The 25273-nt window shown below is 44.2% G+C and overlaps 1 protein-coding gene across 9 annotated transcripts in view; it reads right to left on the reverse strand.

Annotated features, from left to right (window-relative positions):
* The window catches only part of LOC101050152 (AGBL carboxypeptidase 4), a 1418805-nt gene that overhangs the window by 221138 nt on the left and 1172394 nt on the right, over positions 1–25273 (reverse strand). For 2 of the 9 annotated variants that reach the window (XM_003921580.4, XM_074380791.1), the window contains 2 exons: positions 23322–23535; positions 15063–15239 (listed from right to left, as the gene is read on the reverse strand). The exons of the other annotated variants lie outside the window; for them this stretch is intronic. In XM_003921580.4, coding sequence (XP_003921629.1) covers positions 15082–15239; positions 23322–23535 — 372 coding nt within the window. In that variant the 3' untranslated portion in view covers positions 15063–15081. Of the gene's footprint in view, positions 1–15062; positions 15240–23321; positions 23536–25273 lie in introns of those variants that run through there. 9 annotated transcript variants of the gene reach the window in all.

A 25273-nucleotide genomic window follows, 5' to 3' on the forward strand; every position in this document is an offset into this window, starting at 1 on the left:
TTTAAGTCTCCACAAGGGGTGGGAACCTGGGATAAGCTGTTTCTCCTTAATTCAAACAGTCCTCAGGATCAAGGCAGTGGGTCAGTCCCAGGTCGGTGGGAGGGGTGGGCAAAGGTACTGATAGTAACTCTTGCTAGCTCTGGGGTTCTGGCCCAGGGCTGGCATTTCCTGAGCTTGGGCTGGGGTCAAGGGATGAATTTGGAACTGTCCCTGCCTTCAAGAAAAAGTCACAGTCTAGTCAGGAAGAAAGGGAAGAAGGGGCACAGAAGTGCGTAGCACCAATGTACATTCCTATGATATTTTACAATTCAAAAAGTGCCTCCCACTGATCCCTGATTTAATCCTCTCAAGAGCCTGTGAGGGAGGAGTGAACAGTGGCCTTCTTCTGACTTTCAGCTTCAGGCCAATCTGTATTTCAGCTATACAGAAGAGTAGGTGCAGACAGAGCAGTGTAGTGCCACAAACCCCACACACCTGTACCCTCCCAGGCAGAATAAATCAGAACCTTTTTGCTTTTTGTCTTTTTTCTTCTGGTCTCTTTTCAGTTTATTTGTCTGAAACAACTGAAACATTACTGAAGCCTCTTTTGCACACTTCCCCACGCCACATCTGATAAGGACTATCCCAAAGCTGGCATGTGTCCTTCCTGCCTGAGTGTTAATGATCTGTGCATGCATGTCTTTAAACAATCCATAATAGGTTTTGCACATTTTAAATCTTACATACATCATCACAGACTCTGTTTCACTCTGCCACTTGCTTTTTTACATTATGATTTTCAGATTTATTTATGTGGATATGTACACTACTAGTTCATTTTATTTATTTATTTTTTTGCTATGACATTTCACTCTGTAACGAAAGTCAGTGTGTGTGTTTGTGTGTGTGTGTGTGTGTGTATGCATTCAGGTAACTATCCTGTTGGTGGGCATCTGATTCCACTTTTCCGCTTTTACTACCATCCCACTTTGCTTTACAAGGGAAGGAGCATTCAAGGTGAATCTTGAAATGTCCAGAATCCAACCAGGGAAAGAGAAACACTTCTGTTTGTCATACAGCACAGGGCCAAGCACCCAGCTGGCTCTCAGTCATTGCTGATTACTAGAGGCATGGAAGCATTGGTCTCAGAAGGACTTGCATTTGAATCTTGACCCTCTCCCTTTTTAGCTCTGTGACACTGAGCAAGTAATCAACCTCTCTGGGCTATGGTATCTTCATCAGGAGAAATATAGACTATAATGCCAACTCCCAAATACTCTTGTTATGATTAAATGCATGAATTATTTGCTATAGCTTCTGACAGACAGGAGTTCAAAAAGGCTAATTGAATAATTTCCTGATTCTGTGCTGGGGAAAGGGTGTGGGGAAAGCATCGGCCTGTTCCTGTTGGCCACCCTTCTCACTCAAAAAGAATGAGAGAGTGAAAGAAAAAGAGAAAGAAATAAAACAAGGTACCTTATAAACATAATTAAAAACCTAGGAGAGTGAAACTTACCTCCAAATCTGGCCACAGTTCTATTTCATCTGTGCTTTTGATTGGTCAACACTGGAAATCCCAGCAGGGTCTACTTGGCACTGGACTGGGCTCTCTGAAGGGCAGCCCCACCCTGCAAAGCCTCCACCTGCCCTCCTGGGTCCTGTGGAGGGCAGCAACAGGCTGGGCTACACAGTGTTAAATCCTTTCCTCTCCAAGAGATTGGAGCCAACGAGGCTTTCTGCTTAAATAGCCTATAAACACCTCCCAAAGCTCCTTAGCTCAGAAAAGTGCACAAATCAGCAAAATGAAAACAATTTAAAGACCCACTGGAAAAAATAACTCCAGATTCTTTTCTTCCACCAGCAATGGCAGCCTCTCAGTACTGGCTGTCAGTCTTTGTACCCAGGGACAGGTGCTTCCCACTAGCTTTGGAAAAGAATGTATCAGAGGCTGGAATCTGCTCCCTGATGGAAGGGAGAGGTGGGGGAGGGGAAGAAGGAAGTCTGTAAACATCTACCTCCCCACCTGGCTCTGAGGTTTCCTAACCCTGCCCCAGATCATGAGATACTGTCAGGGCACATCACTCGTGGAGTTTGTGGAACAGGGACCTTTACACACACATTATAATTGAGCCTCTATAACTGAGGCTCAGAGGAAGGAAGTAACCAGCCCAAAAGCTCTCACAGGTGAAGTGTGACACTCCTAACTAAGCGCTCGTGCTCCCTGCTTCTATTGCTCCCAGGCAGTGCCTGTTAGTGAGCTCCGACTGCATACCTGTCACGGGATGAGCACTTTAGCAACAGCCTTAAGTGCTGACACTGTGATTCTTGTACTGAAGGTAATAAATCAGCTCCTTGTTGCTGATAAACCTCAGGACTCAGGAGGCTGTGCGACTTAGCCAAGATCATACTCCTGAAACCCATAGTCTATTACTCCACATCCCATGCTGTTTCCACAGCGTCAAGGAGGCGGCTCAGGAAAGACCTGACAGAGACATGTCCCTCCCTGAAATGCACCCCCTTCCCCCAAACATGTTTGATCTCCCCTCTGGACATAGAGTGCATGCTGTGTCTGACACACCTCCGTGGGCTGAGTGGCTCCAGGGTCCAGGAGCTGCATGAAGGAGATGCTGCTCTAGACATGGCTGCCCTAGGCACTTCCCATCTGCACCATTGCATTGTGGTGCTCACAGTCAGGTTCCCACCTGGCTGTACCAGCACTTAAGGAGGAAGGCGGGTGGGCATCTGCGCCTCATCATCTCTCACCTGAGTTATTTCCCCAACAGCCTTCTCATTTCCTCCCTCTCCCACGAAACCACTCGCCACACTGACGCCAGCATGGTCTTTCTAAGGCACAAGGCCCCACCCTTCAGTGTGTCCATAGTCTTCAGAGTCTAGCAGCTCAGCCTGGAACCAAGGCCCTCCGTGATCAGACCTCTACCCACCTCTCCAGCCTCGTCTCCCAATACTAGCTTCACCTTCACATCTTGAAACACTCTTCCCATTGCTCGAATAATAATAAATATTTACATAGTGCTTACTGTGGGCTAGGTATAGTTATAAGTGCATTTTAGATATTGACTAACTGCTCACAGAAACCTGAAGCCTTCCATTTTATGGAAGAGGAAACTGAGTCCCAAACCAAATAAGTAACTTGCTTGAGGCCACAGAGCTGGTACTCGGAGAAGCTCGTAGCCATATTCTGATGGCGAGAGGTCAGAGTTCTTAAACTTAACTATGGCCAAATCCTTTCCTTCTTTCTTGATTCCATGATGGCCTATCGAACTTCAGCCCATGAGAACAGGAGAAGAAGGCCTCATGACCCCCTCATGAAGGGCTCCTTGGTCCCTCAAGGCCTTATACCTCTAGGCAGAAGTAACTTTTTGATGTTTATTTCTCATAGCATATCGTCACTAGGGACCCGGCTTCTAAGGAGAGCTCTATGTCATCCGTCCTGGCTCTGCACTGGGCCTGGGGACTCAGAGATCAGCACAGGGTGATCTCTGAAAGGGCTCAGTCCAGGGAGAATGATGATGACACATACAATGTATGATACAGCATACAATGATTCTGCCAGAGGTCACAAGAGGTGTCACAGAGCAGGGGGAGGGGTCCCAACCCAGGCAGGAGATGGGGCACAAAAGATCTCCTAGAAGGAGGAGTAGAAGTTGGTCATGGAGCAGATGGAAAAAACAGCTTATGACAATGTTGAGAGACCTTAGGTAGCATCTAGCATGGTCATTAAGATGCCAGACATTGGAGTCACACAGGCTTAGATGCCAATTCTGCCTCCTCCAGATCACAGCTGTGCCATCTTGGGCAAATTACTTAACCTCATTAAGTCAGTTTCCTCATTTGTGAAATGCAGATGGTAATAGTACTTGCTTTAGAGGATTGCGTGAGAATTAAAGAGTGAACAGTGCTACCATATAATAAATGATAAACAAATATTAGTTAATTTTAAAAGATCACCTGTAACTGTATGTCTTGCACCTAGCACAGACATGTATAGAGATGAATTAACACAGTCCTGCCTGCAGTTCACTGACAGCCTTGTGGGGAAGAGGAAGCTAAATAAATATTACAGTACAATCCTCTGAGTGTTAAGGCACAGGGGTTGGGAATGAAGGATTGAGGAAAACTAGTTTGTCCTTTTTTTTTTGAAAACTAGAGAAGGGAGGGAGTCCTTTAGGAATAGAAGGTAACAGGCTCTTAGAGGAAATGATATTTGATCTGAGCCGTCAAGCCCAGAGACGATAGGTGGTTTTTTTTCTCCAGTGGTTAATAACCTAAAAGAGGGACAAGAATGAGTTACAGCCCCAGACTGAGCAGGGCCAAGCAGCTGCAGGTGGAGAGGCAGAGGAGCCAGGGAGAAGCATAACGCTTGTAAAGCTTGAGGGTGCCCTGCAGGGGCAGGACAGTGTGGATGGTGCAAGGCCGTTATAACTAGGCTGGCACATGGCTGATTCCAGAAAATCGTTTAAATCGAGTCACTCTTTTCCCAGAGGTGGGAATAGGGTCAGGATTTTGTGAGCTGGCGTTGGGGTGTAGTGTAAGAGATCCCCATGGCCTCCGTGAGCACTGCAATTGAGACCCTAGTGTCTCCAGAAATGATCTTAACATGGAAACCTCATTTCTGCTGAGTGCTGGCCATAGCTGCAGGTGGCCGTGAATGAGAAATGCTGAGGAGTCAGTGGCAGGGAACCAAGGACAGTGATGCAGGGAAAGCTACCTTGGCATCTGTTCTCTGTGTGGATTCTCCGATGGCTGCTGCAACAAGGCTGATGGGGTCCAATGTGACTGTTGGCAATATGGGCTCACTAAGGATTTCTGGGTAAATTGTAGGTGCCCATTCCAGGAATGAGGAGGGACCCTGGCCCAGATTCTTCTCACAGAACAATCAGTGTGGGTGTGACCCAGGCCATGGATATTTATTACCTTCCCATATCAGCACTGTCCAGATAAGGAAACCCTGTGGTCTGACTGCAGGCAGGGCCCAAGGCCTGGGCTGGCTGACCTCACCAGGGACAGAGCTGTCTTCCCAGCACTGGGACTGAGCTGTTGTGACCCCAGAGTTTGCCTCTGCTTCACTGCTCTCCCTCCATTTGTAGGGTCCTTCACTGGACTAGGCCGCAGTCTCCTAATAAGTCTTTGACTTTTGTCATTTATTCATTCAATAACTTTTTAATGAGTGCACTATATACCAGGTTCTGGGAATGCAGCAGAGAACAAAACAGAAACCAAGAGGCTAAAGTGGATGGCGAATGGAATTATGATACAGTTTGTGAATTATTCAGATAATTCACATAAGAAGAACAGAGAGAAATGATTCAGATAGAATGAGAAAACTGACAAAGGCACAGAGAGAAAACTGATGACTCAGCATAAGTGTTGATCAATACATCTGGTTATTGTTTGTTTATTTGTGGTGGGGGTGGGGTGGGCGTTAGTGAATAGGAAGGGATTGAAGGTCTGGGTTCCCCTTTTTTCTCTATCGTGTCCTGGATACCTGGAAAGGAGCACAGAAATGACTGAAATAGGAATGGGTCATCCTATTGATTCCTGGGATTTTAAAGTTTACTTGAAATAGATCCTCTCCATGATCTCACTCAACCTACCACTGCCCTTGAGGCAAACAAAACCAGAATGGCCATCCCATTTTACTCATGGGAAAGTGAGTCCCAAAGGGGTAGGATTCACCTTCAAAGTCATACAGCGTTTGGCTTCAAGGTTGGCTTCGAGGCTCAGGTACCCTGTCCCACTTTCTGTCCACACACCCTCAGCTTCTGCTAGTCACAGTCCATTTGTTCGAATTCATCAAGATGTAATTACATGCCACTTGTCTTGATTACAATACAGAAAAGTAGCATTGGTTAGAACAGTGTTTCTCAAAATGTGGGTCCCAGACCAGCAGCATCAGCATCACCTGGGAACTTATTAAAAATGTAAATTCGTGAGCCTCGCACTGTACTTGCTCAGTCAGACGTTCTGGGGTGGGACCTGCCATTTGTGTTTTAACAAGTCATCCAGGTGATTCTGATGCAGGCTAAACTTTTAGAACCAGGGTTATGGAGAAAAAGGCAACAAATTTTAACTTGGGGGACTGGTTTCACCCAAGACCATGTTCCTTAGAGAATTCACATTACCCCTCACTCAAGCCTTAAGTTTTCTTATCTTCAAAATAAAGACTTACAATAGAATTGCTATGAGGAATCATATGATTCACGAAAGAGGAACAGAGAGAGAAAACTGTCAATTCAGTATAGGTACTGGTCAATAAATCAGATTATTGACCAGATTTTGATCACATGATTCCTCATGAGATAATAGGTGTGAAAGTCTTTTATATTATTAGTCAACACGATAGTAATATAGCCATTCATTCATTCAGTAGGTATTTACTGAGCACCTGGTTGGTTGGACCTAAGCCAACCATGGTGGAAGCACCCCTTTCGCTGTGTTTTCAGAAACCCCTGGGTTAAGACACAGGTTAGCAGTTCAGTTGGAGGAGACAGAGTGAGCACCAGTACTCTACAGAGCAGATAATGCCTCATTAGATAAAGCCAGTTCTTTAAATTTTAAGGTGCAGTGTTGAGACTGCCCCTGTTGGGGAGAGGACAGGTGTACCCTACCAGGGACCTCAGGTACTATACCAGCAGCAGAACATGGATCTGGTCAGGACCTTTCTCGGGCTAGGTCACACACCTGTTTCTAGGTATTTCATGAATCCTCAGAGCAAATACTCCGATGAAGCATCACTGAAACTCTACTGCAGAAGAGGGAAACCCAGGCTAAGGGAATGGCATCACTTGCCCAAGGTTGCAGAGTTAGTCTGCCCAGGGTCGATTTCCCAGATATCATCCTGTCTGATGAAAGGATGGGCTCATGGAAGGAAGGCAGTTTGGCATGGAGTCAGGGTGCCTGTAGCAGAGCACCTCCTCAGGGCTGGCATTTGTGCAGGAGCTTTCTATAATAGTACGCTTCACCTTGTTTCCTCAACAGTAATGCAGGGCGATAATTACTATTCTTATTTTTCTGATGAGGAAAAGGAGGCTCAGGGAAGAGTGTGATTCACCTAGAAAGAGATGGGGCCTAGATTCAAACCTAGGAAAGCTTGACTCAGAGCCCACAGTCTGTCCATAGTCAGGACTCGGTAGACTTTTCCCCAGAGGACCCTAGGAGGGTCCTCTTCAGGGACTCAGGGTTGGGGGAAGGATATAGGCAGGAGCAATAACACACCTCCTTTGAGTGTCAAATTTTTTGAAGTCTCCTTTTTCATTTTCATGAAAAATGCTTCTTCTATATGCTATAACCTAGCCTTGTTTGTTGTTAGATAAAATGCTTTAAAATACAAATGAAAGTTAACCCTTCCTTTTTCCTTCCACTCCCCCCACAAAATCTTGGAGTAAAACTGAGGGGCCAAGTAGATGAGGCATATGTAATGCCCCACACCTCCCATGCTGTGTGCAGACCTCCAGTTCGCGTGCAGGGGTCCTGGGCTGGGCTCCTACCCCGTGCTGATGCTTCTACCTCCTTTGGGTCTTTGCTCACATCTCACCTTCCCGAGGAAGCCTACGCTGGGCACCCCATTAATAATCCAACTGCACCCCTCCCTCTGCACACTTGCAGTCCACCTCACCCTGCTCCACTTTTTCCTTCTTTTCATAGCACTTATCACCTTCTACGACAGTTTTCTTATGTATGATGTTTATTTTCTTCCTCCCCATTCCATTCTGCCCTCACTAGATTGGGAGTTCCATGAGGGAGGATCTTTGTTTTCCGTTTTATTTTTTTCTTAAGACAGGGTCTCACTCAGGCTGAAGTGCAGTGGTGCAATCTTGGTTCACTGCAACCTTTGCTTCCCGGGCTCAAGTGATCTTCCCACTTCAGTCCCCCAAGTGGCTGGGACTACAAGCACACACCACCATACCTGGCTAAATTTTTGTACTTTTTGTAGCGACAGGGTTTTGACATGTTGCCCAGGCTTGTCTTGAACTCCTGAGCTCAAGTGATCCAACCCCTCAGCCTCCCAAAATGCTGGAACTAGACGTATGAAGCAACACACCCAGGATCTGTTTTTCTTCACAGATACATCTCAAGCATTCAGACCAGTGACTGACACCCAACAGGCTGTCAATATTTGTTGAAAGACTGGAAAAATTCCATAATGACTCATGGGGGAACTTCCAGATGCAAATGGTGGTGAAGCTAGAATACTGAATCTCTCTCCTCCGTTAGATAATGAAATAGAAATGTAAAAAAATCTTTGGGTACTAGATCAGATGTGGCTGAAAGAGCACATTTTGGTATGATGGAAATGGGAGAGGGTTTGGAGCCACATTGGAGGCACGACTCTCTGGTCTCATCGGATCAGCAATGCCTGACAGGGTGCTGGCCACAACCTAGAAATTCAGCACGCCAAGATAAATGGATGGAGGGATGGATGGAAAGACAGATGATCTCATAGTTATTCACATCGTTCAGGCATCAGCTCAAATGTCGCACCGCAGAGCACTTCCCTGACCACAATGAGGTGGAGGAGTCCTAGCTACTGGAATAATCCAGCTCAGAAAATGCTAGTTAGTGAGAAGAAGATGGGTTTCTAGTGGAGGATCACATGGCTCTTTTCTTTATAGAACTAAACATTATTATCAATAACTTTGTAAAGATATGAAAGATCATATTTATATATGATAAAACTTGGAGGAATGATATATAATAGAATAAAACTCAAAAAGGATCACTCAGATACACAAATGTATGCCTAAGTAATGCAAAGAGGAATCAGCTGAAAATGTACATCTGGATAGAAAACTACTTTGCCGACCTTTAAAAATTCCAAGTGCTGGTGAAGTTGTGGGAAAATGGCACAGACATGTCTATACTGCTTGAGATATGGCTTAACTCTTTGGAAAGCACTAACGATACATGAAAAGGACTATACAAATGTTCTTGCCCTTTAACCTATTAGCTCACTTCTGGGAATTTAATAAATAAACCAATATAAGAAAACAATCATGAATGATCATGGTAGCATTAGCTGTAAGAGGAAGTAACTAAAGGCAACAAAACATACAATGAAGAGAGAAGTTAATCATGACCCAATGTTCACAGGGTATTAAGATGACAGCTATGAAGGTCAGGCAACAGAGGAAGAAACTTTTGCCATACAATGGCAATGAACAAGGCAGGGTGCAAATGTGGCACAGGGGGCTGGCTGACAGCAGCCACCACGAGCAAAGAGGTGCTGCCCATGGACAGATAGAAGGAAAGGACTCTCCGAAATTAAGGTGCAGTTAGGCTTGACTCTTGGAATAATGGCTGGGTTTTCTTTTTAGGCTTTGGGTTTCTTCAAATTTTCTTTTGTATTTTAAACACAACCTGTAAATAAGATCTTGACCAGCTGAAATGTTGGGCTAAAACCAGTAAGATGAAATGGAACGGGGATGAATGCAAAGTCCTGTATTTCATTTAAGAAATATACTTGAAAAGTTTACACAGTTAAAGGGTGGGGATGACTAAAGAGCTGTTAGGATAAAAAAGAAGAGGGAAAGAAAGAACAAAAAGGTTTCATATGTACTGCAGGCTGGAACTGGGGTCCCGTGGGGACTGTAGGTGTGGCACAGTGGCAGGTCAGTATGATGACCCAACAACTCCCTAATGAGCAGGGTGACTGGGGCTGGGAGACTTTAAGAAACTTGTCCAATTTCCTCTAATCTTATAAATAGTGAAGGCAGGGTTTCAATCCAGTGTCAGTCTCTCTGGCTCCAAAATTGATACTGTTTCCCCATCATACAGTAAATAAAGGAACAATTATCATGTTAGCCAAAAAGAGAGAATAGGGCACTGGTAACATTTCCCCCACCACATACTCTCAATATTACCTAACTGAGCCTTACTGGCTCAGTATGAGACAATTCTATTGCTAAAGATGCTAATTCCAAGTCCAAGAATAAGAAGTGACATCTTGCTGGTCAGACTCTTCCTGGAGCACCAGGTCCAGTCCTGAGTCTCATCTACAGGGGGACATCCATAAAAGAGCAACCAGGATGGTCAGAGCTCTCAGGATTAGGGAACTAAGAGATGCCTAGAATATTTTACTCACATTATCTTACTTAACTCTTAACACAATCCTGTGAGATAGATATTACTATTCCCGTTGTTAAAATGAGAAAACTGAAGCTAAAAGAGGTTAAGAATTTGTTCAAGTGGAAGAAACAGGATTTGAACACACGGCTGTCTAAATCCAGGCTCCCCATTCTTCCCATGTAGCCTTCTGCACTCGAGAAACAGTGAAGCAGAATTGGAGCTATTTATTAGTTGGTAAGGAGAAATGACAGCCACCTTCAACTCTACAAAGGGCTATGAGTGGAAACATTTTGTGTGGCTTGAAAGGGAAGAATTTGAATGGCTTTGGAAGTCTCAGGAATGTCGATTTTTAGCTCAAAGGAAGAATATTTTACTGCTGGCAAGAACTGGATGGACTCTTGGGTAGGGACATCAATTCCTTGTGCTTGCAGGTGTCGAGCATGGTCTAGAAAGGCATTTGCTTACAACGGGGAGGAGATTTGGGTGGAGAACCTCAAAGTTCATCTTTGATCCTTAGATTCATGAGCCTATGAAGCTGCCTGGCAGAAAGAGATCAATCTCTTCAAAAGAAGTGAAAATATCTATTGGTTTGTCTATTTGCAGATATATAAGCAAAAATTATATGCCTGAGGTAAACACATTGGTCCATGAGAAAACTAAACACAGAAAATGAAATGGATTCTGCTGGAACTGATTAAAGGTTTTAAAGAAGTTTTCTTTTTCTATACAGAAGTAGCCAAACCCTGGAGTGATATGTAGTCTTGGCTATAATCAAAGAAAATGTAACAAAGTGGTATTTTTCACCTCTTAAGTTGGCAAAATAATTTAAAAAGCTGTCACACTCATTATATGTATCAAGAGTGATGAAATTCAAGAAAGTCATTCCTTTTGACCCAGGTACAGCCACTCTCAGAAAACAAGGGAAAATACAAAGAAAAAACACTGTGAAACAGAAAAATCTTCATCTGCATTTAATTTGTAGAGTCTAAAAATCAAAGGTAGTGTAAATGGGCCACTTGTGTGGCAGTGAGGAGGGGCTGAGGTAGGAGAGGGGAGCAGGAAGCCGAGGAGTGAGCTGGTCAGCATGCACAGGGGAAATCCCCCATGCACTGAGAACCATGGGATAAGCAGAAGATGTCCAGAGAGCCAAAAGTGGGTATGAAAGCCAAGGTCACTGCATACCGGGTCTGCAGGTTAGGAGAGCACACTCCAGTGGGGAATTAACAGGTGCAGGAAGAGAAGGGAGGTGAGGAATCCCAACATGAACACTGATGGCTATTTAGCCCCTCTCTTGCTGGGGCACATTAATAACATTCTCATTATGCCTAATCACCCCATAACTAGACCTTATTTCCTTCATTTTGCAGATGAAGAAGCTGGTGTTAAGAAATACAAGTAACTTGCCTCAAGTAAAGTGGTAAGTGCTAGAATTGGGAACTAAACTTGCATGCATCTGCCTCCTAATTAGCTCGCTTTATCCCTGTGCATGATGAAAAGTGTGCAGCCAGGTCCTTCACAAATTCCAGATCTGTGGGTTAGGGCTTGGGAAGCTGACCAGGTGGTTACTCAATTGCAGCTTTATGTCGGTCCACTTTACGGATGTCAGAACTGATAGTTATGAATTTTATGGAGCAATGGTGAAACATGTGAAATGCAAAGGGCAGGATACAAACCTCATTGTGTGCTATCATCATAGGCATGGAAAATACGTATTTTCACCCTTGAAAAAAGACTACATAAGATACATTAGCATGCTGTCAGTAGTGCAGTTTGGAGAATATTTCCTATTTTTGTCAATAATTTCTATAGTTTTTCTCTATAATTACAAAAAAATTGCAAGTTAGAAATGCCTACAGGAAGCATACAAGCACCTAAAAGTCACCAGTATACTTTCCTCAGCAAGGAAATAAAGCCAAGTCCCCTCTTTTGGCTTCATCTGGTATCAGAAAACTTCTTGCCAGGGCTTCTGAAGACAGTGCCCAAACCTCACTGATTCAGGTCCTGCCAATTCAGTATTGACAGTCTTCTATACAACTCACTGGCCTGGCACAGGAATCCAAAGAATCTAAGAGTACAAGTGAGGGAAAAATCATTTCAGCCTAGACAGAAAGTCACCCTCTGCATTGTGTCCAGCTGAACAGCATTTGGTAGCCATGAAGAGGAATTATAAATAGCTGTTAGGTCAGAATCTCAGTTACTTAAGAAATTTATTCTCAATTTTGAATATCCTCAGGCACATTTGAAAGACCCTCAGTTTGTTTGCTCCCCTCCTTTTTTTTTTAAATATAGGGAACACTCTTATTCCTTCGTTTTAATGAAGGTCTTCCAATGACTTTAACTGGTACTTTTCAATAGTGACATCTGTGTTAAAATACATGTTCCCGAACTTATCCCAGACCTACCGAATCAGGCTCTCCAAGCCAAAGCATAGGAAATCTGCGTTTTAAGCACCCCTGTCAATTCTTAAGATTGGGCAAGTTTGGGAAACACTCTACCAAACACAATCAATTTGGGTTTTGTATATGCATTTGAATGTAATAAAACTGTGAATCTTTATAAGCAGTACTATCATTCCCAGTCCCTCCAAATGGCCTAAATTAGTAAGACTGATTTCCATTGCTAACACTTAGGTTGGGTTTGCCCTAAACATATACTGAGATTATGTGACTAGATTCTCAGCCTAGATCATAATTTTCCACTCATATCTCAGTAAAGAGGTAAAAGGGCAGGTTTTTCACAGAACTGAATTCTGATCCAACTCCACTGCTGACAGCTCCAGAATCTTGAGAAAGAAATTATTTAACCTCTTTCAAGCCCAAGCCCATTACTTCATTTGTATGGGTTTAAGAATGCTGGTGTAGCCCTCGTATTACAATAACAGGGCACCTGGTACATAACAGAGGCCAAACCATCTCAGTCTAGTGTGTGAAACCTCCTCATTACATCAGAATTGGCTCTTAGAAGCGCGATTCCTTGTTGCACCTACTTCTGTTTTCATTCTGCCTTCTATGTTAAGGATACTAACAAACTTCTCCAAGGGTCTTTGTGATTTAGAGCCCTTTTTCCAGATATCTAGATTGCTCTCCACAACAACCTAAATTAGGGGTCATTCTCTCCTTCCTAGAAGAAACAAGGCCCAGAGGTCAAGTGACCTGCCTGGAAGTGGCGGAGACAGGATTTAAACCCAGAACCCACAATCTTTAAGTGCCCTGATCTCCTGAATATGCATCAAACATTACACAAAACACTTTCAACTATATCAGACCATTTTCACTGTAGTTATTTCCACAACTATCTCCCCCACTAACCTAAAAGCACTTGCAAAGCAGGTACCACATTTTATTTGTCTTTAAGAAAAAATGCAGAGCCCAAAAGGGGATGAGCTCAACAATGATGCAAACTTTTTTTCCAGCCTCTCATGCATTCCACACAACTCATGCCTGAGCTTCCCCATGTCCTGAAATGGATATGTCTTACCAAATACTTATTGAACATCTATCTACTGTTACGAACTTTACTTACCTCGTGCAATGAGTGAAACACTATGTTAAACACTTAGAAAAGTCTTGACACATATTGTTACTATTCATAGTATTAAGTTATCCACATGGCCTATGAGGCAGGCATTATTTTCCTCTTTATATGGATAAGAACTCTGAGAATAAGTTAACTAAAATAAAAGTCAATTAAAATAAAAGTTCTCAAAATAGCACCCACCTCTCCTACTTACTCCAGTGACCCTGAGCTTTTGGTTACAGACTACCAATTAACGGATGAACAATTAGCGAAACCAGAGGCCAGTTTTCTAACCAATGACTAACAGCCAATAATCAGAAATGAAGATAATAACAGTTGCCAACATTTATTGAACACTTAATTATTGAACACTTAGGTTATCTCTAATCCTTGCAGCACCTCCGAAAGGTAGCTAGTATCTCCTTTTTGTGAAATAGAAAATGGAAACTCAAGAGAGAACAGGTTAAGCCCAAAGCAGGCACGGGAGTCAGGCTTGGAATCTAGACACACTGGCCCAAAGTCCTCACCCTTTCTAACATGCCATGTATAATTCACAGGCATTAGAGAAAGCAAAGTGCAAATCAACAGGGAGTCCTAACGTGGTTTGCCAGAATGTGTGCCAGGCACCTTAGAGACTCATAACTGATAAAGAATGAGATAGAAATTATGTAACTTGAAAGAACATTTGAGAAACAAGATAGGATGAAAGAACTGACAGCAGGTAACATTGCCCCTACTTCCTGAATGTAACCCTATACTCATCTAACATTATCACTCCTTTACAAAGACTGATTCAAATTATTAGGGAAGCTGAATCTCAGATCACCTTGAGTGAGAAAGGTGATTGGTCTAAGAGCTGGCCTTTGAAGTCAAAGTAATTTGCGTTTGAGACAGCCCTTCAGATCTGTAGACAGCAACCACATCTCTTAGGAATTTTTTCTCCTTCAGCCAAATGTTCCTCCCCTGAAAGGAAGGGCATGCCAGGCTGCCCAACTCACTGGTCACCTCCAGTGTACACGCAATATATTAAATAAATAAATAAGGATAAAAACTGTCTACATGCCAGGCTGTACCACACACTGGTCACCTCCACTGTGTATGCAATATGCTAAATAAATGAGGATAAAGATTGTCTACACCAAGAATTAATGAAACTTTATTATAGAACAAAATAGAGGAACAGAGAAGTCCTTGGATGGTGAAAATATCCATTCAAATCCCAGTCAAGTGACAGGCAACTCAGAGATACCTTATCCCCCTCCAAGAAGAGTGTTTTCCCCATTCCCAGAAGGACACTGGTGCCAGGCTGCTCCTGAGTCTCAGCAAAGCCATCTGTCTTCTTTGGAGTGTCCACACTCAATAAGCCGCTGACCCCAGAACCCGACTGGATCCCTGCCCACACACCACCGTGCATGGTGGGGTCTGATTTGGACGGCACTGTCGCTCGCAAATTACACGCCACACAAGGAAAACACGAAAGCTTTATGAAAAATCCAAAGTTTATTGCAAATTGTATTTTGCTTCCCTTCGTTCTTCATTTTTACAGGATTTATTGATATCCATGATTTTTTCACAGATGTACTTGTTGACTTTGGAGAGTCTCTGTGCAATTTCAGTTTCATCCACAGTTTCTTGTGCTATTCTGTCATATAAACACTCTAGACAGGGAGAAGAAACAAGGCCAAGGATTAATGGTGAATTCGAGTAAAAATCTTTCAGGTAGAGTAAAAGAAAATGTGCCTCTCAATGTACTTCGCAAATACCAATTCACATATCTGGCATAGCTATATTTTTAAATTTGCATCAGAGAATGTACTTAGAAAAGAGAAGATATACAGTGTAAATGTACACTTCAAAAGTAATGATAAAGCACCATGTGCCCACCACTCAGTGTAGCAGGATATTATTGGTTCCTCCCAAACACCTGATGCCTCTCCCTAATTCTTTCCTCTCCACCAGATAACCACTCCTGAACTTTTGCTTTTTTTTCTTTTAGTGTTAACACATGTATATATCCTTAAGTAACATATAGTTTATTTTCCATTTTCAATCTTTTTATAAATGCACCTACTCTATATATCATCCTGACTTGCTTTTTTTTTTTTTTTTTTTTTTTTAACCACTCAAATGTTGCAGTTTTGAGATGTACTCATGAGGAATATAGTTGCAGGTCATTCATTTTCACTGATGAGTAGTGTTCTATTGTATGGCTCTATCACAATTTGTTTATCCATTTTATTGTCCATGGATTCTTGGTTTTGCAATTAAAAACACCCTGGCATACGGCTCTGGGGAACACATGCGAGAAATTCTCCAGTATCAGCCTAGGCGTGGACTTGCTGAATGTTAAGATGTTTGCCTATTCAACTTTATTAGTAATGCCTGGTAAACTGTTTTCCAAAGTGGGTTTGCTGGCACTCCTAGCAACAGTGTATGCAGGTAGTACTGGTGGCCCCATTTCAATAACACTTGACATTGTCACATTATTAAGGTTCTGACAACCTGGTGGGTGTGAAGTAGTGTCTCACTGCTGCGATTACTAATGAGGCTCAGTACTGCCACTCTCTTACTGAGGCTCTACCATTTGCTGTGATAAAGCAAAAAGCCAACTCCAGACAAGGTCTGGCTGGAGCCTGATTTCAACTGACTGCCTAGCCTGGGGCCCTGGTACAAATCTTTGCCCTAGATTCCTCACCTCATAAATAAGGATAACAAACTACAGGGTATTTTTTTTTTTTAATGCTGCCATGAGGCATGTGGGATAAACATGTTGCCTTTTTCGAGTTGTAAGGAATACCACCCCTGAATGGGGTTGTTTTGATTATTTCATGTATTTATACCTATTGATTCCTAGGGCCTAACACAGTGTTTGGTACAGGGGCAAGATTAAGTAAAAATATGTTAAATGATTGAATAAATGCTTTTCCAGAGAAATCTGAGGGAATACAAATATTCTGGAGAGAAGAGGACTAGGGTGCGGGTGGTGAAGTTGCCACGGGAGTGTGTAATAATGGGCAAAACCCTTAACTTCTATGAGCCTGAGTTTTCTCAGCTAAGCAGGAATGACAATCCAATCTTGAGGAATTGCTATGGAGACCAATACAATCTCGTCAATACCAAGCCAGCTCAGAACAGGTGATTGTCTCAGATGCAGAATGTCAGCACTAGAAGGGATCGTTAGGACTAACCTGTGCTAACCCCTCCACTAACATCTGAGAAGCCTGAGGCCTGGAGAAAGGCAACAGGGATGGGGCAGAATCCACTGCTGCCTCCCCACACACTGGGCCCTTCCCTGGACACGCAGCCAGCCAGTCTGCCTCCTGTTGCCATCTGTGCTGTAGGCACACCTGCTATAAGCGTTCTTTCTCCGAGGCACCCTTTTGTTTCCACCGAGAAGGGTTTTGCACAAAGAAGCTTTTTAAAAGCTTTTAATTGACCTCTACCAGTCACTTCCTGACTACTTCCAAGCCTGGCTAATCCTCACTTCATCTTGTCTTGGCCTTTCCATAAGGACTGAGAGGCAGGAAGGTAGGAGGCCCCGTCTCTCCAGTTCCATCTCTGCTATATTAGTCATCATCAATTCCCGTCTTTTCCAACCTATTCCACCTATCAGTGACTTTGCTCATCTCTGCTTAAGTCCTTACCCTTCACCTGCCTAAGTTCTACTCATTCTTCCAGATTCAGCCATCTTGAAACCTAGTATCAGATTGCATTGGGAGACTCCACTCTGCCTATAACTCTGCTCCCACACCTATCTGGGTTTTCCTGTCAAAGCACTAGTCACAATCTAATAAAGCTGTAACCACATTGTCTCCCCACACACACTGGGACACTAAGGCATTCCCTCTCCACCTCTGGGCCAGGAGAAAACAAACACACGCAGTGACTTTGTAGGAACCTGAACCAAGTGAGGGAGACAGCCTGTGATGAGAACTGCTTAGAATTTGAGATATTCAAATCTGATTCAAACCCTAGATGCTGTGTGACCTCTAGAGGGGACTTCTCTGGGTCTCAGTTTCACTATCTACAAAAGTAGCATGTCAAACTAGAGAATCTAAGAAGACTTCCCCCAGCTTGGAGTCTCTAATTGTCTGCAAGGTAATAATGGCAGGTCAAGAGGCAAAGAAGACAGGAGGGGAAGGCAGGAGACGGTATAGTGGCCCTGACGGCCCCTAGCATTAGTCAGAGAAGAGGTAGAAGGAGAAAGGCTTCGGAGGAGCCCCCACAGAATTTCAATCATTCTCATTTCCTGCGGGTAACAGCACTGAACGAAGGGCTCCTCAGGTTGATTAAAAGGCTTTCGTTAGACTCTAGATATTAATCACCTGCAGTTGCCGGGAATGTCTCCCTCTGCGAGGCAGCATTTGAGATTATTGCTTAATTAACAAGGTTTATAACAGTGCTAATGTGTCCTATTAAAAAAGTTATAAAAATTAACCAGAAAGCAATGCTGAGGCTCATTTAGAAAACTCAGACGCTCGGCAAAAGGTCATTTGACCTTAATAGGTTGAACTGTCATTCTGAAGCTTGTCATTAGAGAAAGACTCTGCTTCAGCTCTCTTGCTTTTATCTTTCCAAAGCAGCGTCAATGTTTGTCCCATCCTTCTGCTATCCGGTAAGGAATTATTTTAAAATCAAAGAGAAGAAGGAATCCTCACCAATGCTGTGAGCATAAAGGTTTTTTCTATTTTTTTTTTAATATGGCAAATGTGACTACATATGAGAAAATCAGACAAAATAAATACAATCGCAATCCAGCAGACAGCTTTCATGGGAAGAACCAGCCAAATGCAAACTGGAATAGCTCAAATAATTAGGCTAAAAACAGTGGTTATATCGTGGGATAGGAGACAGACGTCAAACCTGCCGCTCTTTAGTAAAAATAATAATAAAAAAATCAATACTATATTTCAGTAATACAAGAAACCTCTGGTGACAGCAGGAAGCCTGAAACCCCAGCTCAGCTTGGCTGTCTCTAATCAGATATATGGCCTTAGACAAGTCAACTTCTTTCTCATTCATGTACATGGCAAGCATTTACAGGAAATAAGGGTTAAACAAGGCTCCTAGGAGGCAAAGATACAGTAAGAAGAGAACTGAGGTAGGCACTGGGTGATCTTGGATGAATGACAGAAGCATCCATCCACCCTAAAAGGTCCGAGATGACTTCCTGAAGGCAGGCTCACCTACCTAAGCAGATCTGGGTGTAAGCAGCATCTAGCCAGGCAAAGCAGCACAGATGGAAGGTAGGTAGTGTGACCTGTGTTCCAGGCATCCAGAAAAGTATCTGCAAATTCCCCAAGGTTACAGGGAACAAGCCTTCTTCAGGGAATACAGCAGTTCACCGTGATAATAACGTTAAGAGTTCAAGGGGAATACTGCTGAAAAATAATACTGGAGATACAGCCAGGAACCAGATTACAAGGTGCTTTTATGGCATGTTAAGAAGCTTACCCTTTAATAATGAACATTCTGAACAGGCTTTGACCAGGTGGTGGTCAAGGGATATCTGTTTTCTGAAGATTGCTCTGGTTACATAAGAGAGGAGGCTGGAAGCTGCCAGAGTCATGGAGGGGAAAAACGAGTGTGGGCTATGATAAGGGCAGTAGCTATGGAGAGACGCAGATGGTTCTTTCCATATTTGGAAAAAGTAAAGAAATTTTAAAATGGCTTGGAAAATGGGGGAGTGGATCAGCAGTGGTTTAAGAGAGATTTGGGGGCCAAACAGATGGGTAGTGAGGGATGTGGAGGAGTCAAGGATGAAGCCTGGGTGCCTGGCTGGTGGTACTACTCACCAAGACAGGGAACACAGAAGAGGCAGAAGGCTTCACAGAGAAGGAGAGAAAAAAAGATAGAGAAGTGAGCAGTGCAGTCTGTCAATGCCATTGGACATCTGTGAAGAGATGACCAGCGGGCACTTGGATATATAGATTAAGAAATCCGAAGTGTGAATTGAGGTCAAATACAGATTTGAGAATCATCATTGACTGAATCAACACATATGTACTGAGCGCTTACTATAGGCTAGCCCTGAATAATATGCTTGTAAAGTTTAATTGTAACGGAAGCGGGAGAAGAAAGAAAGTTATCAAGTAAAAAAAGTAAATAGGAAATGCTATACGGAGACTTGAAGTAGGGTGAGGCGACAGACAGCAATGGAGAGGCCACTTTAAACTAAGTGGCTGCGGAGGCCTCTCTCAGTGACAGCGAGGAGGGCATGCGTGCAGATCAGGAGCAAGGGAGCAGGAATAGGAAGGAGTGAAAGAAGAACTCCAAGGCCACAGCATGGCGGCAAACGGGAAGTGTGACACAAGATGATGTCAGAGGCGTCCCAAAGGCAGATCATCTGTAACAGCTGAGAAGTATGGATTTCAACCCAGAGCCAAGGGCACATTGAAAGCAATGGGAACAACAGGAAGCAAGAAGAGAAGCTGAGGAATGCTTGGCAGGATCAGAGAGAAGAGGGTTGGAGACAAAGGGGCGGCCCATCAAGGAGACTGAGAAACCAGAAAGATGGGAAGAAACCCCAGCGTGCAGAACAGGTTTCTCAGTGAAGGAGGAATGGTCGTGTCAAACAGGGCCAGTGAGAGTGTGAGAAACGCATGAGGATTTAGTTACAAGGAAGTCACTGGGGACCTTGGTGAAAACAGATCAAGCAGAAGGCTGGGAGGCCGAGGCAAATGGCAAGGGCATTAGCAGGGAACACAGTGGGTGCAACTAGTCTTTCCAGGAGCCTGGATGTGAAAGAAGGGAGATATGACAGCAGCTGGGTGACAGAGTGCCCTTTCAGGAGGGTTTCTTTGCTTTTGTAAGAAATGAATGATCAAGTATATTTAAACGATGCTGGGAAGGAATCAGTAGAGCAGGAATACAACTGAAGGAACAAGGTACTTAGGAAGGCAGGTGGATTGAAATCCAGAGCTCAGGTGGAGAGAATCACCAGCCCTCCAAAAAAGAAATAAATCTTTTGGGACAGGAGGCAGGAAAATTGAAGACATAATTAAGTCTGTAGGTGTGATGCGTCAAAACTGTGGAAATTCCTTTACTTTAATCTGTGAAAGAAGAGACAAGGCCTATCTCTCAGATAGATGTGAACTATCATATGTGGAAAAAGCAAAAAATTTAAAAAGGGCTTGGAAAATGAGGGAGTTGATCAGGGAGGGAAACTCAGACAACTTGGCAGATGACGTGGAGTCCCAGCAGGGTTTGAAGCTAAGGAGTGTGTCATGGCCCAAGCCACATGGATGAGGTGTATTCTGCGTTGCTCCACTGCTGCAATCCTAGGCAGCCCTGACTGTGTTCAGAGGTAAGATCGTTTCAGCTCAGTTTTCAGCTAACAAATATGAAACATGGAGAGAAAGTGATTTACAAGAAATCACACTAACAGTTGGTCAGGGGATCAGCATGTAGGTCTCAGTGTTTCTTCTGTTCAACCTTCATTTACTGAGTGCCTACTCTATGCCAGGTATTGTGTTTGGCAAAGAGGCCACAGAGACGAGTCAAATATACTTCCCAGATCCCTGAGGCAGACACACAGCAGATGATTTTATACCATGTGATAATGGTAGAAACAGACAGTTATCTGAAGGCACCCAGGACCTCCTGAGTCATGTTCCAATAAGCACAGCAGAATTAGAGGTTGGTCACCTACCAGGCAGGGGAGGGCAGGGCAGGGGAGGACAGGGCAGGGCAGGGCTGCATCCCCAGGATGGCCTTTTTCTCAGGGTGACCTCCCAAATCAGGCTTCACCACTTCAGACAGCAGCTAGACCAAAGGTTACCTCTGATTATCCAAAAATAAGCAGCTGCCTAAATCAATTAATCTGGAGCCAGCCAGGCAAGGGAGGCAGCTGTGTTACAGCAGAACAAGCCCAGACCAGAGTTGGAGGGGAGTGTGTTTGAATCTAGGCTCAGAAACCTTAGAGTTGTGACCTCAGGTTGGCTACTTACCCTATGTCCTGCCACCTTGACCTCCAAAACATACCCTAAACCTGGGCATATTTCTCCACCTCCAGTGCTGTGCCCTTAGTCTATGGGCAGCAGCATCTCCCACCAAGAAGAGCACTGCGACGGCTTTGTGACTCATCTCCCACGTGGTCGCTCCGTGACCAGAAGACCTCCACTGCCCTCCTACTCTAGGAAACCCAAGCTGCTTCCTGTGGCCTTCCCAGCCCTACGAGACTGGCTCTCGCCCACTTCCCTGAACTCACTCTCCCTTCTTTTGCAGCCCAGTCATCTGGGGCTTCTTCACACCTGTAAGATGCCAGCCTTCACACCTGCTGCTTATTCTGCCTGTTCTGCCACCCCTCTGTCCTTTACCAGGATGACTCTTCCACATCCAGCTTGCAGTTCAATGTCACCTCCTCAAACAGACCTTCACCAACTACCCCAGAGAATGCAGCCCTCTCTGTCCTACCACAGCATGAGGAAGCTCACAGTACCTAAAATTATCGAACTCGTTCCTGGACATATTTGTTGTCTGCCCCAGAGTCTGCTGAAAACATACGTGTTAACTGACTGAGGCTTACTTTCTTTATGAAAACATGGCAGACCTGGACACTGAGGGATCAGTAGTTAGGAGCACAGATTCTGAAGACAGCCTGCTAGCTCAGACTCCCAGCTCTCCTCCCACTAGCTGTAAAACCTGGTCAAGTTACTTAACATCTCTGTGTCTCAGTTTCCTTGTCTGTAAAATAGAATTATAATAGTAGCCAACAGTAGGCTTGTTAGGAGGATAATGAGTTAACATATATAAAAGTGCTTTTAAAAAGAAAACCATTAAAAGAAACACACCCCAAATCCTGAAACACAGTAAGGCCCTAAAATAATCAGGAATTGCTGTATTTTCTTTGCTCCCTCTACACCACTGTCTGTCTCTACAGTTTGTATTTTCTCTAGAGTAACTAGTTGTTTTTTGTGTTTACCTTCCCCATGAGACTATGAGCTCCTTGCAGATGGACGCTGTGTCTTATCCCTCTGTGTGTCCTCAATACCCAGTAGAGGGCCTGGCAAGGAATGGATGGGTGGAGAAAGGGTGGGAGAGAGGGAGGAAAGAAAAAAGGAAGGAAGAAAAGAAGGGAGGGAGGGAGAGAAAATTCAAGAGTCCGGGATACAGCCCTACCTTTAGGGAGACAAATGACTCCCTGTCTCTTTTCCTGCCCTCCGACCTCTCCCAAATACCAGAAAGGAAGCTGAATCTTTTGACTACCAGCTGGTCTTCATCTCATTCACTGCTCCAGGCACAATGCGAGAACTACCAAGACTTGCATCCCCTAGCCTCGATGTTTCCTGCTCTGGGTACACAGCAGGACTCCTTTCCCATCTCCATGCCTTCGTTCCAGATGCTTCTGCCTCCTGAAGCATAACACCTCACCATACACATCTGTGTCTCCGTATCCGTCAAAGCCCAGTTCAGTGACCCCCTTCCCCAGGAAGTCTTCCCTGATTTTCCAGCTAAGGGTATCCTCCCCTCCTGAGAACTCCCTTAGCACGCCATCTGTCCCTTTCTCATGCTAATTCATTGTGGAATATAATTGTACTTGTGTCCACAGCTCAACTGCCCTGGTAAATGTGAGCTCTTCCGGGGCATTTGGGTTATCTGCTCAGGTGTCCCGGGGCTCAGCCCAGGGCCTGGCATGCAGAGGCCTCATTAAGGAATCACTGAATTGAATTGTGTCTAATACATTCTTGACAGAGTAAAAGACAGAATCCCAGCCACTGTGTTTCCACTCAGTGACCTACCTCTGACGATGCTTAGTTTGTGAGGCGAGAGGGGTGGTTTAGGGACCGCATCTTTCTTTTTTTTTGTGGCGACTCCTGTGACGCTTCTGTTTTTCAGAACATCTGTTCCCCAAATCATAACTGCCAAGTTCTTCGTGTACTTGGAATCTCCTTGGGTTACTTGTAGCTGGTGCCATTTCTCCTCATCAACCCAAATCCCGCTTCCCAGATGGACCTGAGAGGAATAGGAACACCAGCACCTGTTTAGTCCGACAGGAGGGCAGTGGGAGGCTCCTCGTGTCCTTTAAAAAGCATTGCTGCACAACTGTAAGAGATTCACGTCATAAATAAAAGTTAACTCTCTTTAAGGGTGATCGTAATAGCTATCATCTACTGAATACCTGTAGTGTGCCAGGCCTTATTCCAGTGCTTTATATTTGCTATCTCAAATGTTTATGCCAACTGTGGATAGAAGGCCTTAAAACACCATTTTCCTTTCAGATGGAAAAACCAGGTTTAGAAAGGTGAGGTGACTTGCCAAGTATCACTCAACTAGTAAGTGGCAGAGTTGAGATTCTACACTATACTTGGGTTATCACTAGACTGCTCAGAGCCTGACCAAATCTCAGAATACACATGCCTAAATTCTGTGTTACGTACGGAAAGACTCATCTTCCTCTAATGTGAACATTCTGGGACATACATCTTCCTAGCCTGGTTGGTCTCAACCTTGGCTGCACACAGCGGTCAACTGGGGAGCTGGAAAAATCACCAGTGCCAGTCGTGTGTGGTGGCTCACACCTGTAATCCCAGCACTTTGGGAGGCCAAGGCGGGCAGATCACCAGGTCAGGAGATCAAGACCATCCTGGCTAACACGGGGAAACCTCACCTCTACTAAAAACACAACAAATTTGCCGGGCATGGTGGCACAAGCCTGTAGTCCCAGCTGCTCAGGAGGCTGAGGCAGGAGAATCGCTTGAACCTGGGAAGCAGAAGTTGCAGTGAGCCGAGATACTGCACTCTACCTTGAGTGATAGAGCGAGACTCCATCTCAAATAATAATAATAATAATAATAATAATAATCACCAGTGCCTGGACCCCACTTGCAGAGATTCTGATTTATTTGGACTGGGTGTGGCCTAAATACTTCCAGTGTGTGGCTGCATGTGAAAACCTCTGCCAGTGAGAGCACGGAGAGCAGGTGCCCTGCCGATTGGAGGGCTGTGCCAGTCCTTTCCCACCGCTGAGCTTCATTTCCCTGCCTATGACGTGGGAGAGCTGGATTTCATCTCCAAGTGCCTTCTGGCTCAAAACACCTATGATTTTAAACACAACACAAGGTACCCAGTTTGATTCTGACGGCACAAAGAACAAAATCCAATCTTATGCTCCCTATGAGTTTCAGTGCAGAGCCAATAAGACCCAGAATGTTCCAGCAGTAAGCTACAAGCTTGTAAATATGTTCTCCTTTCTGCATCTTCAGTAAATCTAAAAAAAAAGTGAGTATAAAATTTAGATCTCACAAGTCATTTACTAACATGAAGAATTAAAAAATAGTGTCGCTTTGACATTGCCATTTATGTCGTACTGAGTCTGTGAGGGGAGGAAATGCCTCTGTGGGGATGGAGGGTGGCAGGTGCTAATGAGCTTAACTTTCTAAGGGGCATGAAAAGGATCTGCCAAAGGTCCCTGTTTTCAGAAATGCCTGCAGGTTGCCAAAATCACATGGTCAGAGACATCTCTGGAGAAGTCCTGGTCTAGGAGACTAGACGCATTCCCAACTAATGGCAGACCAGCAAGACCAATTGTTCAAAAAACAATTAAAGATCTTTCTACTACTGAAGCTTGGCTTGGGAGGGAAGGCGAGTACACACAGTCAGGCAGTCAGGTCAGCCAGCAACACTTCTTCCTTTACCAATTACTGAATTTTTCCAACCATCGAGAAGAAAAAAAAATAGCAACGTAGCCCAC

The sequence above is a fragment of the Saimiri boliviensis genome, chromosome 11 (assembly GCF_048565385.1).
Source record: "Saimiri boliviensis isolate mSaiBol1 chromosome 11, mSaiBol1.pri, whole genome shotgun sequence".
In the NCBI taxonomy this organism is placed as follows: Eukaryota; Metazoa; Chordata; class Mammalia; order Primates; family Cebidae; genus Saimiri; species Saimiri boliviensis.